This window comes from Chinchilla lanigera, unplaced genomic scaffold (assembly GCF_000276665.1).
Source record: "Chinchilla lanigera isolate Chin_1 unplaced genomic scaffold, ChiLan1.0 scaffold00021, whole genome shotgun sequence".
NCBI classification, from domain to species: Eukaryota; Metazoa; Chordata; class Mammalia; order Rodentia; family Chinchillidae; genus Chinchilla; species Chinchilla lanigera.
In genome coordinates, this window is record NW_004955422.1 from 22086989 (window position 1) to 22102863 (window position 15875).

The 15875-nt window shown below is 37.6% G+C and overlaps 1 protein-coding gene across 4 annotated transcripts in view; it reads right to left on the minus strand.

Moving 5' to 3' along the window:
* Fancc (Fanconi anemia, complementation group C) overlaps positions 1–15875 on the minus strand; it is a 214654-nt gene that overhangs the window by 55164 nt on the left and 143615 nt on the right. For all 4 annotated transcript variants that reach the window (XM_005384680.2, XM_013514336.1, XM_013514337.1 and 1 more), the window contains 2 exons: positions 9760–9879; positions 8828–8892 (listed from right to left, as the gene is read on the minus strand). In XM_005384680.2, the coding sequence (XP_005384737.1) occupies positions 8828–8892; positions 9760–9879 (185 nt within the window). The remainder of the gene's footprint in view (positions 1–8827; positions 8893–9759; positions 9880–15875) is intronic.

The following is a 15875-nucleotide window of genomic DNA, read 5'->3' on the forward strand; positions in this document are numbered from 1 at the left end:
TCATTATTAGTGCATAGAAACACAGCTGGTTCTTGTGTAATTATTTTGGGCCTTCTAAATTTGCTGTATTAATTTATTAGTTCAAACAGTTGTGTGTGTCTGTGTATGTAAGTAACATTTTAGGGTGCTCTATAGATAAAATATTATCTGTGAATGGAGACAATGTGACTTCTTCTCAGTGTGAATGTATTTTATCTCTTTTTCTTGCATAACTGCTCTGACAAGGACTTCTACTACTATATTAAATACAAGTGTTAAGAAAAGACAAAGATATCTTTGCCTTGTTCCTGACCTTCTAGAGAAAAATTTCAGTTCTTCACCATCCAACATGATGGCTATTGTGGGTTTTTCAAATATGGCCTTTATTGTGTTGAAGTGTTGACTTTTTCCTTCTAGGAAATTGCCTTCATTCCTCATTTGTCAAGTGTTTTATCATGATGGGTATTGAAGTTTATAAGTTTTTTTCTCCATTAATTGAAAAGCTCATATAGTTTTGCTCATAATTCTATTGATATCATGCATTACACCAACTGAATTTTTACATGTTCCACCAACTTTGCATTCCAGGAACAAACTTCACTAGATCACATAAAATCCTTTTACAGTGATCCTGAATTATTTTCAGTATTTTGTCAAAGATTTTTGCATCAAGATTCATCAAGGATATTCATTCACCTATTTTATTTTCCTCTAATAGCTTTGCTTGATTTTTGTCTCGGGGTAATGCTGGCCTCATAAATTAAGTTTTAGAGTGTTCCTGCTTCTTCAGTTTGTTTGATGAGTTTAAGAAAGATTGGTGTTTGCTTCATATATTTAGGTGCTCTGTCATTAAGTGCCTATACAACTCTTCTAACTTTTTGGTGAATTCCCTTTTATCTTTGTATAGTCCATCTTTGTCTCTTATGACAGTTGTCCAAGTGTGGCTACTTCTGCTCTTTTGAGTACTATTTATGCATCTTTTCCCATCTTTTTATTTTCAGATTATGTATATGTATTTATTTTGTGTTCTGGTACACTGTTGAAACTGGTTATCAATTTTAGGAGTCTTTTGGATTTTGTAAGTAAAGGATCCCATCATCTGCAAATAATATTTTGACTTCACCCTTTCCTATACATATCACTTTTATTTCTTTCTCTTGCCTAATTGCTCTGGCTAATGTTTCAAGGACAATGTTGAACAGGAGTGGCAACAATGGACATCCTTACCTAGTTCCTGATTTTAGAGGGAAGGCTTTTAGGTTTTTCCCAGTTAAGATGATATTGGCAATTGGTTGGTTGGAAGTGGCTTTTATCACATTGAGATAAAGACCTTGTATAACAATTCTCTTCAGAATTTTTATCATGAATGGATGTTGGATTTTGTCAAAAGCTTTTTCTACATCTACTGAGATGATTGGGTGATTTTTGTCCTTGCTTTTATGTGATGAATTACATTTATTGATTTGCATAAGTTAAGCCATCCTTGCAATCCTGGGATGAAGCCTACTTGGTCATGGCATATGAATTTTTTGATGATTTGTCACATTCTCTTTGCCAGTATCTAGTTAGGGACTTGTGCATCTATGCTCATTACAGAAATTGACCTACAGTTCTTTTTTGGTTGGACCCTTATTTGATTTTGGGATCAAGATAATGTTAGCTTCTGAGAATGATTCTGGAAGTATTCTTTTCCTCTCAATTTCATTAAAAAATTTGAGAAGTATTGGTATTAGATCTTCCCTAAAGCTCTTGCAGAATTCAACTGTGAATCCATCAGGTCCTAGGCTTTTCTTAGTTGGTAGTTTTGTTTTGTTTTAATTACTGCTTCAATTTCATTTCCTGTTATTGGATTGTTCAAGTTTTTTTTTTTTTTTTTTTTTTAAACAGGGTCTTGCTATGCAGTTCAGGCTGGCCTTGAGTTCACTTTGTAGCTCAGGCTGGTCTCAAACTTGCAATGATCCTCCTGCCTCAGCCTCCCCAGTGCTGGGATTACAGGTGTGCCCCACCATGCCTGGCTTGTTCAAGATTTTTAAGTCTTCTTGTTTCAGTTTAGGTAATTCATTTATATCTAGGATTCTCCATTTCTTCTGAGTAGTCCAGTTGCTTGGCATATACGTTTGTGAAGTGGTTGCTAATCATTTCCTGGATTTCAGCAGTGTCTGTTGTGATTTCACCTTTTTCATTAATAACTGCATTATTTTGTATCTTTCCTTTTATTTATTCTTTCAAAGAACCAGCTCTTGCCAGACATGGGGGCACATACCTGTAATCCTAGCACTCAGAAGTCTGAGGCAGGAGGATCATCATGAATTCAAGGCCAGCCTAGGCTATATAATGACTTCAATGTCAGTCTGAACTACATAGCAAAACCCTGTCACAAAACAAAACAAAACAAAACAAAACAGAATCAGCTCTTTGATTCACTGATTCTTCATATTTTTAAAAAGTATGAACAGTATAAAGAGTGTTAAAACACAAAGGGTTTTATGCCCTTTATGCTACCTTCTGCTTTTTCACTAATTCCAATTACTCATATTAGTTCTCTTTGAATCATCTGGGAGCTGTTGGATCCACTTTTGATATTCCCTTGTTGTTTTCAAGGTAGGTACCTCTCACTAACTGATCACTGATCACAGCCCTGTCCTCTAGGTCTGACACTGTCTTCATATCAGTTGCTTCTGCTACCTATACTTCTAATTGCCTGGATTTTTGTTCAGAACTTTCTTATGGATTCCCATTCTTTTCCATGCTGGGCACTCATGGTTTGCATCTCTTTCTTTAGCTCTACTAGCTGTGCATTAGTTTCTTCTTTAGACTTGCTGATCATTTGTTTCACTACTGTCATTATGTGATTAGTTATATCTTCTTTAAACTTACCCAGCAACTTACAAAACTCTTTTACCTCCCCCAGTACCCTTTCAGATCTATTTGCTCTGTAGCTTATGACCTGCCCTCAATGCTGCCTGCACCAATTCTGGCAGAGTTAGGAGTTTTTGGAGGTTTTTGTTGTCTTGTTGTTGTCTTGTCTTTTCATGTTTCTGTTTTCTGTGCTGGAGTTTGCAAATTCTTTGGCCAAGTGCCAAAGTATGCTAGTCTCCTGCCCTGTTTTTCAGGAGCAAGCCACAGAATTGTTTATATCACCACCACCCCCATCCTGGTAATCCAAGTATTGGCATAGAGAGAAAACCAGTTGCCAGCCACTACTATGCTACTTTCCCTGCAGTAGTAAATTTATGGCAGCAATGGCATCAAATGTCAACCAGATAGTGACAAACCCTAGAAATCACTCATGCATAGCCCTTTACCAAAACAAAGAGGACTCTGATTTTAGTGAAGCCAACTAGGCCCCCCTTATATTGATATATAGTAATTCAGAGCAATGATTTCTGCTGGACGTAGGCAGCAGTGCCAGAGCTCAAACATATCCCTAGACTACATCTCTTCTTCTTCAGGACTGCCCCCTCTGACAATTACTCTCATCAAACCTGACCTCCCATACCAGAATACAGGCCCTGTAATCCTGGTCTGAGCCCAGGCTCCCCAAGGGATCCCAGCAGATCTCTATTTAGCTTTCACCCTCTCCAGGCCTATCTCCCAAGGGTATCTCTCACCAAGTCTCACTTCAGTCCTAATGCAGAACTCTCGTCCTGGGTGTTGGTCTATTCTTCAATCAGGTTGGTCTGATGGCTGCCAACTCTGCTGCCCTGTGCTATAGAGAAGAACTAGGTACTTGGATCTGCAGTTCCTGGGTCTCCTGGTACCAGTGCAAAGCCAGGTGGGTGCTGGCATCAGCTGGTGATGGCACATGGGGTTCCTGGGTCCTCCTGTGTCTAGTGTGGGGCTCCAGCAGGCAGCAGCTGGAGACAGGGAGAGGGGGTATGCTTCCTGGGACCTCCTCTGACTTGATATTTGTAAATGACTTTTTACTTTTCCTTCTTGCTTCTGCTTGATCAAGTCTGCTACTGAACTCCACTAGTAAATTTTCCATTCTTTTTTCTTTGTAGTACTGGGTACTGAGCCAAGGGTCTTCACACTGAGCTACATCTCCAGACTGATTGATCAACTGATTAATTTGTAGGGTTTTGCAAAGTTTAAAGTTCCCCAGGCTGGGCCAGAACTCGGAGTCTTCCTGTCTCAGCCTCCCAGAGTACTGAGATTACAGGAATGCGTCACCAGGCTTGGCTCAAATTACTATATTCTTCAGTGTCAGTTTTCCTGATATTCACTTAAGCGTTTATCTTATCTGGGTGCTTTTGTAGTGAGATTCTACAAAATAATTATTTTGAATCATTTGTCAGGTAATTCATAGACCTATTGCTTTGGGGTTGCTTTTAGGGATTATGTCATGACTCCCTTTTTCTTTGTGTGTTGTTATTTTTGTTGTTTCACACATTATGAAAAAAGCAAAAACCAATCACGTCTCGTCTTTCCAGATCAGATGTATACAAAAGAAGACTTTTACCAAGAGACTCTGGGAATCCCTTAGGCCTCTTCCAGCAATGTGTCTTCTCTGGGCTTGTGAATGTAATTTTTCAATTAGAGAACTGTACTGTTTTATTTTTTAAGAGCGTACATATCTTTTTGCTCCCCCTCATGTCTGTTTGGGGTACTGTTGGCTCTCTGGTGCTGCAACAGGCTGCCAAGTTCTCTTGCTCTTCATGGCCCCAGGCTTCCAAAGTATGCTAGTCTCTTGCCCATACTATGCACCATCCAAGGGAGAACCAATCCCTCCGACATTCCCCAGGACAGCCAGAATGCCGGACACATGTCCCACTCTTCTTTTTCTCCCTAGGGAAGAGCCACAAGCTTTGCACTTTCTCCCAGGTCTACTGAGCAGTGCCAGCCCTGCTCTACAGCACTGTCAGGTCTCAGCACTAGAACAAACCTGTGAGCTTTCTTATGTTCTTTGTGGCCCTCAGGCACCCGAGGCATACTGGCTTTCCACAGGAGTGCTCCCCAAAAAGCCGATCTGCTGGATCCACACTTGACTCTTTCTCTCATGGGAGAAATAAACTGGGCTGCTTCTTCTAATCTTGTCAAGCTGTGCCAAGTTATCACGGCTGAGATGAGCATTTTTTCTTACCAATTTTGCGGCACGCATTTCTGACTCTGAGCTTGTCTGCAGTATGGCAACTTCTTTATTGCTTTCTAGAGTTCTCATAGAGGCTTTCTTGGCCATATATTGTTAAGCTGAGACCTCTGTGTGGGAGTAAGATCTGTGCTTTCTATTCTGCCATTTTTCTGATGTCACTCCTGAACAATTTCTTTAATGTTTATTATTCCTTCAGTTTTCCTCTTTTGGTAACGACTACTTACGTTCCTTACCTGCTTCCATACTATAGTGTTTGTCTCTTTATGACTGATTTGCAGGAGTCATTTCTGTATTTTGGATACTAATCTTTTTGTCAATTTCATAGGTTCCAAGCAACTTCCAAGTCTGTGACAGAATATTTCCACTTGTTAATAGTTTTATGGTGCTGCTGATATTTATTCTCAGTTGATTTTTTAAAATTATATTTTGGGAGTCTGGTGTACAGAGTACATACACATTGCATCTTATCAATTTTCAAATTTATTTTTAAAAATTTTAATTCAGTTATTCAAAAGATTCATTACTTAACATTCACCTCACAGCTAAATCAAAGTCTTTACTTGACATATAAATAAATTTGTCTATGTATTCTTCAAACCCCCTAGAGATTATTTTTTATGTATATATCAATACCACAAAAGTTACCTATTTCACATGTCCTAATAATGATGATTAATAAATTTACCAAGTTCAAAAACCAGCACCATCATCTAGTTTTAGAACATTTTCATTACCTTACAAAAAACATCCTCTGTGTTCATTTGCAGAAAATCTGTGTTTCTACCCCCAGACACAGACAACTAATTTAGCGTCTGTCTCTGTATTTGCCTGTTCTGAAAATCTCATGCAAATGGAATCGTCACAATATGTAGTTTTTTGTCAATGGCTTCTTTTACTTAGCACATTTCTGAGGCTCACCCATGCTGTAGCAGGGATCAATTCCTTCTTATTGAGCATGCTATTTTACAGACACTCCATATTTTGATACCTCTATTTATGAGCTAATGGACATTTGGGATGTTTGCACTTTTTTGCCTATTATGAATAATGCTATGAATATTAATATACTAACAATTTTGTGTTAACTATTATATATACTTTTTGTGAAATATATATTTTAATATTTTGCCTATTACTAAGTTGGTTGTCTTCCTACCACTGAGTTTTTCATATATTTCAGATAAGAGTCCTTTATCAAATGCCGTGATTTGAAAATACCTTCGCATAGCCTATGACTTTGTCTTTTCATTCTTTAAATGACGGTAACAGACTTAAAGACTTGTTGATTGTTCTTTGGATTATTTCTAGATATGAACCATTACAAATAAAGCAACTCTGAATCTTCATGTACAAGTATTAGTGAGTACTTGTGTTTTTATTTGTTATGAGCAAACACTCAATAGAGGAATTGATAAGTTGCATGGCAAGTGTTTGTTTAACTCTATAATAAAGTGCCACATCGTTCACCACAGCAGTCATATCATCTCACATCCCCATAAGCAGTGTGAAAGAAATTCATATCTTCAACACACACTTACGTGTTTTCAATTCTAGTCATTTGTATGGCTAAATACAAAAGACTAAAATTTGTATGACATTTGTATGACAAAATACAAATGACTAAAAGGGAATATGTAGAGTGGTATCACATTTGATTTTTTTCTTATTTAATTTTTTACTGTGGTAAAACAGAATAGTTAGATAGATATTTGTACTTGGTAACAAGGTGCAGACATTAAATACATTCGTGTGCTGTCTTCTCATTACTATCTATGCTCAAAAGTTTTAATCATCCCTAATATAAACACTTTTTAAAAACTCCATTTATTTCTTTTCTTTGCAGCTCCTAGTAACCTCTATTCTGCTGTTTCTATGAATGTGCCTATTCTAGGACTTAAACATTAAATGTTTAAACATTAAATGTTTTAACATTAAACATTTAATGTTTAAGTGTATTTAAAACATTTATATTTTCTGTGTCTGGCTTATTTCACTAAGTTTGAATGAAGCTTTCAAGGCTCACCTACGCTTTTACATATATAAAAATTGTATTCTTTTTATAGCTGCATAGTATTCTACTGTATGCATACAGCACACTTTTTTTATCCACACACCTGTTGGTAAGATACTTGGGTTGTTTCTACCTTTCAGCCACCATTGCTAATGAACACTGGTATACAGACACCTGTCCAAGTTCTACTTTCAGCTCTTCTGGATGTGAACAGCTACAGCATTGGGTTTTCTGGGTCACACAGTAATTCTGTGTTTAACTTTCTTGGGGAAATGCTGCACTCTTTTTCATCATTTTTTGGGGCACCATTTTATATTTCCCAATTCCTTTGCATCCTTACCAACATTTGTTACTTTTCCATCTCTTTTTTTATTGTTATTATAGTCATCAGATGGGTACAAAGTGGAATTTCATTCTGATCTGATTTACATCCCTAATAATTAGTAACGACCAGCATCTTGTGTGCTTACTGGCCAGTAGTGCATCTTCTTTGGAGGTATGTCTACTCAAGTCCTATGTCCCTTTTTATGGTGTGGTACTGGGGATTAAACGTGGGTCTCACATATGCTAGGTAAGTATATTACTAATGAGCTACATAAATTCTCAGCTCAAAAGTTCTTAATTTTAATAGAGTCCAATTTATCTAGTTTTCTTTACTGATAATAGGTGGCATATCTTAAAAAAACATTACTGAAAAAAGTGTCATGAGAATTTTTCCTAGTATTTTCTTCTAAGAATTTTTTTTTTTTTTTTTTTTGGTTTTTCTCCGGTACCGGGAACCGAACTCATGACCTTGCGCTTGCCAGGCAGGTGCTTTTGCCGCTGAGCTAAATCCCCAGCCTCTTCTAAGAATTTTATAGTTTACTTTAAGGATTAGATGCAGTTTCTAAACTGAGAGGGCAAAGACCTTTTTTGTTTGTTTTTTAAAACAAGGTCTTGCTATATACTCCAGGCTGGCTTTGAACTTACTACGTAGCCCAGGCTAGCCTTGAACTTATGGAAATCCTCCTGTCTCAGCCTCTCAAGTGCTGGGCTTATAAGCATATGTCACCATGCCTGGCTTCCAAAGACTATTTTTGATACAGTTTTAATTGGCAATAGTTTAAAAAAAATTCACAAAAGTTCTTCAAACCCCAGGTACCCTTGGTTAATGATTTGTTAAAAATGAAATGCTCACCAATGAAAACAACTCTGAATACCTTCACGGAGTGAAGAAACATTTGTAATGTGATTAACTGCCTTTTACTTTGTCTGAATCTATTAGATTTGTTTAGTCTAGACTTTGGACTATTATATTCCTTAAAACAGGTCACATGCATACATCCAATAGCTGTTGCCTTGTAAATATCCTGTGTGTGCGGACACATGCACACACAGTCAGAGTGGGAGCACACATTGCATCTATACACATTCTTCTCTGTCACAGTAAGAAATTCCAGGGTGACCCACAGTGGTCCTTTTCCTTTTGTATTCCTTACTATGCATGTAAGAGTCTCTCACCTAACGGGTACACGAAGGATGTTGCATGATTTACTTATTGCCCCACGAAAATTGAGAGAATAGTGATTAAAAAGAAAGTTTGCAAAAACTCAAGAATTCACCATGTATTCCACTAAAACAGTCTCTACACAGAATATAACCATACCTACGAGCATGCATTTCCTATGAATTAGAGCATTTTTCTTTCATAATGGAGCTGATACATCTTGAAATTGGAGAACAGGGATGTTTAGTTTAACACCTACCGCCTTCGAGTGTTAAATCCATTAAGATGACTCTCTCTCAGTTTGGACACTAATGATAAAACCATCTGTGAAACAAAATCAGTTGCAGGTTAACTCAAACTGCAAACAGGATTACATCAGCTCTATTTTTCTGGGTGAGTGATATTTCCGTTGAGATTCCTTCCACCCACCTTCTCTTTATGTTTTATTTTGTTAGAGTGAAAAGGAAGCAGTACCAAATCATATTTACTAATAAAACAGACTTCATGTTTAAGGTTTATTTTCTGCATTCCTATCTAGGAAATGAACAGTAGACAGATCACTAATTTCCTAAGAATTAAAACCAAATCCACGTAGAGCTTAAAATGCAGAATTCACTTATTATTTCTTTATTTTAAAAAATGCTTTTCATATATAATACTTCCAAACAACCAAAATGGCTAACATACATTAAAAATCTCGTAAAATTTTTTTAGAAGTTATGTCCAGATAGTAAATTTAAATTTTTAGATTTCGCTAAAATTATAGGCAGAAGTAAACATAGCTTAAGTACTAAGATATAAACATGTAATACTATTTATGAGGTTGTTTAGTGAATTTTCTGCTGTGCTTTAACATAAATTCTAATAAGTTTATTTTAAATACAAGATCTGTCCAACAGTACAAGACTGTGTTTCTAGTTTAGAAATTCTCTTGTCTTCAAAATCTTTAATGAGTAAGTGAGATGTGTAATAAGAAAGAGAAGTTACTAAGACCTTTCCTGGTTTCCTTCTTTCTCATAACCTCCCACCTCTCAATTCTTCCTTACATGGCCATAAGCCTGACCAAGGTAAGAGATAAACAAAGAAAAGTTAAACAATTCCCTGGGAGGACTGAAATGTTTCCATTTATCCTTCAGCTGATGGTACATTCAACAATGAAAATTTCAATACGAGTACATTTAATATACTCACATTTTTAAGCAAAGCAGGATAGTAATCTACAGGCTCATACCCAAGACCTTGAGTAAAAAGACCAATTTCTTTTATATTATATTCAAGTCTGAATGCAGAAAGTATATGAGACAACAGGGCCTAAAAAACATAAACAGAAAGAGGAAAGGTTAACTTATTAAAAGTGGATTAAAGTGTCTGTTATGTACAGTACCTAGAATTCGAGTTATTTGTAAATGGATGGTCCCTATGAAACCAGTAATCCACCTCTGTCTGGTCCACTTTGATTCAAAATGCAAAGAAGAAATAACTTAGTGCTAAAATTATACATTAAAAATAAGTCAATTTAACCAAATGTGAGCAGTGAAACAAAAACACATCTAATGAACAAACTGGTCCTTAACTATATTAAGAATAGGATCATTATTCTAAAACTCAACAAAAAATTTTTATCAGAGTATATAGGAGAATCTAATACATGATAAAGATGCCATATACACACCAGTAGGGAAAGGAAAGATTATGCAAAATATGCTTCTTGGAAAATTAACTATTTTTTTAGAAAGGTTAAATTCTCACCTTACGTTATTCATTAAAAGTTATAGAAAATTTTCCCTGCTTGCTATTGGAGAAATATAAACGGGCATTTCTATTCAGAGCGTGGCTGACCACTGCGGCAAGGCCCCCACAGACCGTGAACAGGCGGATCCCAGCCCCAAGCCTGGACACCCACGACTACACTTGCCCAGCAGTTTGCCACCTGAACAAGGACACCTTGTAGGCTAGCAAAGGCCCCACCTTTTGTACAGTGCAACTGAAAAATATGTATTTAATATATTCAAAGTATTTAGAACCTAGCATACATTAAAGGAAAAAAATCTAAATATGACAATAGGAATTATACTCAAAGGCAGTGACAGAGTTCATCACATTGTAAAAAATGTTTGACAAGAGGGGATGATTAATTTATAATACCCTTATACACTGGCTCATTGTAAGACAGTAACATGTTTATAAAGAATTTATGACAGCATTTTAAATGGGTATACTACTAAATGAACAAAGGAAGATGTAAACTTCTATATCCAGAAGTGGTCTGATCAATATAAAAGTAATCTATACATGAGAATATAAAAATAATGGAAGAAAAGATCCCCACAAGTAAACACTCTCTATGGTAGTGCTACTATGGAGATAGACACATACATATATGGAAAATAAAATGACATGATTTAAATTATGTCTTTTTTTTTTCCATGAATACCCAATAAGAATTACTATGGAAGGCCACAAGAATCTTTTTTTTTGAGACAGTGTCTGACTATGTAGCCCAGGCTGGCTTAGAACTCGTGGCAATCCTCCTGCCTCAGCCTTCTGAGTGCTGGGATAACAGGCCTGTACCACCACACCTGGTTTGGGAGGCCATAAGAGTTATACGCCTAGATAAAAAGTATAAATCCTAGAAACGATACAGTATATTGAGATGGTCTACAGTTATAAACTGTTAAAACAGACAACTCAAACTTTAGTCCCCTAAATCTCCCTTTTAAGTAAACTTAAAAAATTGATTAAGCTGAGCTGGGGATGTAGCTCAGTAGTAGTACATTTGCCTAGCATTGTGAGCCCTAGATTCAATCTGCAGCACCACAAAAAAAATAAAAAAAGATCATTAAGCAGCTGGGCATGGTGGTGCATACCTGAAATCCTGGTACTTGGGAAGCTGAGGCAGGAGGACTGCAGGTTTCAGGCTAGCCTGGGCTCTATAGGGATTTCAAAGCTGGGCTGCACTATATAAAGACCCTGTCTCAAAAACAATAACCAAGAAAAGATTAAGCATTTTTCCTTGTTAAGAATAACTTTTTTACTGCCACCTGGTGGCAAAGAGTCTAAACAAAATACCATTATAGATGAGACATTAGCCCTGGACAAAAACAAATTCCTACAGGCACATAAGAATAGATTCTTTTTGAAATGCTGGCAGACCAACCTTGGAGATCCTCTACTGTGACCCCACATTTTACCAATGAGGAACTGAGTTTCCAAATATACAAATCAGTATTTACAAAAAGGAGATGGCTACAAAGAAACAGGTTCTGACACTGGGGGTGGGGGAGTGCAAATACATGCCCCTGACTTGTGATCTAAACTCCCTCAAGGGTGGAAAGTGTGAGAACCAACATGGTTTCCCATGAAATGATAAGTCCAACATCAATTCATGCAGTAGTTTTAAGAACAAAGGAGCTCCGCTAATGTTGGAAAGCCATTGAGCATGCTTACACCACAAATGTGAACGTCCATACGAGAAGTATCAACTAAGTCAGGGGAGATCCACTGCCCTGTTTTTAGGTGCTCTTGTTGGTCCTTGCCTAGCTGCATCTGTTCTAACTTGTGACAGACAAGAACATTCACAGGCACATTAGGAAAGTTGGAGCAAGCAGGCCGTGGTTTGGAACATGGTCAGGGTGTGGAAGAAGAGCCATGGATTCTGCTCAGGCAAAGGGGAAGGACAGCCAAACTGTGGTCAATATTCTTGAACTGAGACACAGCATACATTTTATGCTACTCCAAGCAGTTTCTTCATCTGATCATTAAGGTCTTTTAGAATTTCCACTACTTTTCTCTCTATTCCACATAATGTACAAAAAAAAACCTTGTTTGTAAAACAGGAACCCTTCATTCATTCAACAAACACATCTTGAGTATGACTGGGGGCTACTGGCATGAGAATCCCCAACAATCGGGTGACCAGCGATGGAGATGCAAACAGCCATAAGAGGAGACCTATTCACCAAGTGCGATAATGAAGGGTAAGACAATCACTGTGGGAGCAGAGCAGGGAAGTATGAGTTCCAACTGGCGGTTTCTGGAGTGCTCCCAGAATGGTGGCATCTGAGCTGACTCTGGCAGCTGGAGAAGCACACAGCAAATGAGGGACATGAGCTGGGAGAGACAGGAAAACAGGACAGCAGGGGAAAGCAGGGGAGAGGGGGCCATCACAGAAATGCCCTGTTGCCCCAAATGCTCCAGGCTTTCACATGATTCCTAAACACAACCTGCGCCCACGTGGCCTTTATCGACCCAGACAAACTCACTTTCCAACCTTCTGATTTGGGGAATGAGATACCCTACTGGTCACCAAAGTCACCCAGCCCCTTCTAATCTCATCACTTCTTTCTTGTGGTTAATGTACATGAAAAATGTTCAGCATCTTTGGCCATCAAGGAAATGTAGATGAAAACAACACTGAGGTTCCATCTTATTCCAGTAAGCATGGCCATCACCAAGGATTCCAGAAAAAAGCAAATGTTGGCAAGGATGTAGGGAAAAAGGAAGCCTTCTGCATTATTGTGGAAATGTAAACTAGTATAACAACTATGGAAATCAGTGTGGAGATTCTTTATAAAACTAAAAACAGAAACTCCATTTACCTAGCTATACCTCTCCTGGGTATCTTCCTGAAAGAGTTGAAGTGACAATTCACTGTAGCTAAATTATGAAAAAAGCCCAGGTGCCCATCATCAGATGAATGCATAAAGAAAATGTGACTTATATATATATGGAGTACTACTTGGCCATAATGAAGGATAAATTTGAGTCATAGGAAGATGGATGGATCTTGAAACCATAATGAAAGAGGCGACATGACAAAGCTGGCTGGGGATGAAGGCTGACCTGTTAATTACAAAACCCAGGACACATGCATAGAACAGTTCCCAAAGTCCTACATGTGGACTTCTCATAAGAACCTGAGCAGGTTTTTGATAGGACAGCCTTGACCTGACATCAGCCTGAGGAGTAGGTGATACAAAAAGGACAGTCACCACTGAGTGTTTTACAACTGTCTCTTTGCAGTAGACTGCTCTCATCCTATAAAGTGTACTTATTTTTTTTCCTACTTTTACTTGGCCCAAACTCACTCTGCAGAGCCAGTTACCTTTAATATTAACATCTAAAACCTTCTACTGTTTGTGCTTGCTTGACCAATTCTTTGCTCAAAACAGAAAGAACCTAGAAACCACCTCTAGAAGGAGAATCCAGCACCCCAAACCCCAGTAACAATAATAAATAAAATAAATCAGACACAGAAGGTGAAACATCACACAGCTTTTCTTACATGAGAAACCCAAAATATAAACAATTTAAAGAGCAAAATAAGGGGCTGGGGATTTAGCTCAGCGGCAAAGTGCCTGCCTGGCAAGCGCAAGGTCGTGAGTTCGGTTCCCGGTACTGGAGAAAAACCAAAAAAAAAAAAAATAATAATAATAAAGAGCAAAATAAGTAAGAGATGGTAGGAAACATGGAGGTAGGACTTTTTGGAGCTGTAGAAGGGGATCTGGGAAAGAGGAGGGGGGGAGATGGGGGATGCAGATGTGATCTATATCCAGCTATTCTCCAGAACAAACATAATTATTATATATCACAAATATATAATAGTAAAAATAAAATATTTTCTTAAAAGCAGTATCTCCCTCATCTCTAGCTGCCAAAGTTAACTTATCTTTCAAAACCCACCTTTCTCCAGGATGCCTGTTCTAGCTTCCAACTGGATAGGATCTTGCCCCCCTGAAGTCTCCATGGTTTCAATCTGTATCTTGCTCAGAGAGTCCGGCAGTGTTGTCACCAGCACACTTTTATGTTCTGCCCAGGAACCCATGGCTCTAGTCAGAAGGGATTACTTTACCAACTTTTACATTCCTTACAGTAGCTGTGAAATAGCTTTAGGCATCTCACACAGTAGTCAATCAGCAGACATTAGCTAGTCAAACTCACTAAAATGGACTGCTTTTATGCAAATATCAAACAATGCAATCATTACAAGTTTCCTTTGTGACTTTCTTACAGGAGAACAAGTTAAATTTTCCTTCCTCAGTTTCAGGTCATGAAATACCCACAGAACACCAGAAAGAAATAAAAACAAAACCATACATGATACTACTGTGTACTTTTAAAGAGAATGACCCAGTTCAGTAATACTGCCAAGCACCCCACACATCGATAAAGACGCTTTGGAGCCATGTAGCTGGTGTGATGCTATAGTCTGAGACCCTCCAGGAGGGACAGGAGAAGCAAGTATCATCTTTGTGGAAAGCAGCTTGGGAAATTCCTAATCAGTTGCAGCTGTATTTGTATAAAAGTTATTATGCACAACTGAACATTCTGAAAATATTTTTTCCTACAAGTCTGATTAGTAAAACAAAGCTTTTCTTAGTTCTATCCAATTTGCAATCATTTGGGACCCCTCAAAAAATTTTATCCCCTAGGTCTATCACCATGTGTTTAATCTTCTATCTGCTCAAAACTTTAACAGAAGTATCTGGTCCATTAGTCCAGAAGTAGGACTCAAAACTCCTGCCCTTTTGAATGTACTTCTTTCACCATATAAAATACCTGTGCCCAAACCGCTCCTTCTTTCTACTCCATGGAATTTTATGTAAACATTCAGTAAAACATTTATGTTATTATACTGGAATTGCTTGTTTATTCAACTAATATTAAAATTCCTAAATTAATTAAATCACCTGCAAGTGATTAATAGTTTTCTAACAGGATGTCATAGTGAAAACTGGCTTATTTTCTTAATAATACAACCTTAAATTATCATTTCCCCCTGCCAACAAAGAGAATCTAGAAATTAGACCAACATGTAAGTGTTACCTAAGTTTGTTTCAATGAAAAAAAAAGTGTTGCCATCTGTACAGTAAAATGAGCCAGTGATGCCCTGCATAAAGCTACATGACAAGTCAGCAAAGATGGCAAACAACTTCTAAAAAGATGTATGTTACAGGTCTGCATAGACTAAGGAAAATACAGTTTTGGCAAGAAAAATCCAATGTCACAAAAATGTCAATTCTCTGGCATACAGACTCAATACAGTATCAATGACAACCATACAGAAGGCTGTTAGTAGAACTTCATAAGCTTTTCTAAAATTTAAACTGAACAGTACGTGCTAAGGGAAAGAAGAAAATCATAGAAATAAATAGGTAGCCTGACTCCATTTATATAAAGCTCAAAAACAAGCACACCAAGCAAGATGCTGCCTGCACACACACACGTGCAAGTAGGGGGACCACAAACCCCTCATCTCACCGCAGGATGAAGGCTTCAAGACACAAACTGTATTAAAGCAAAGCAGA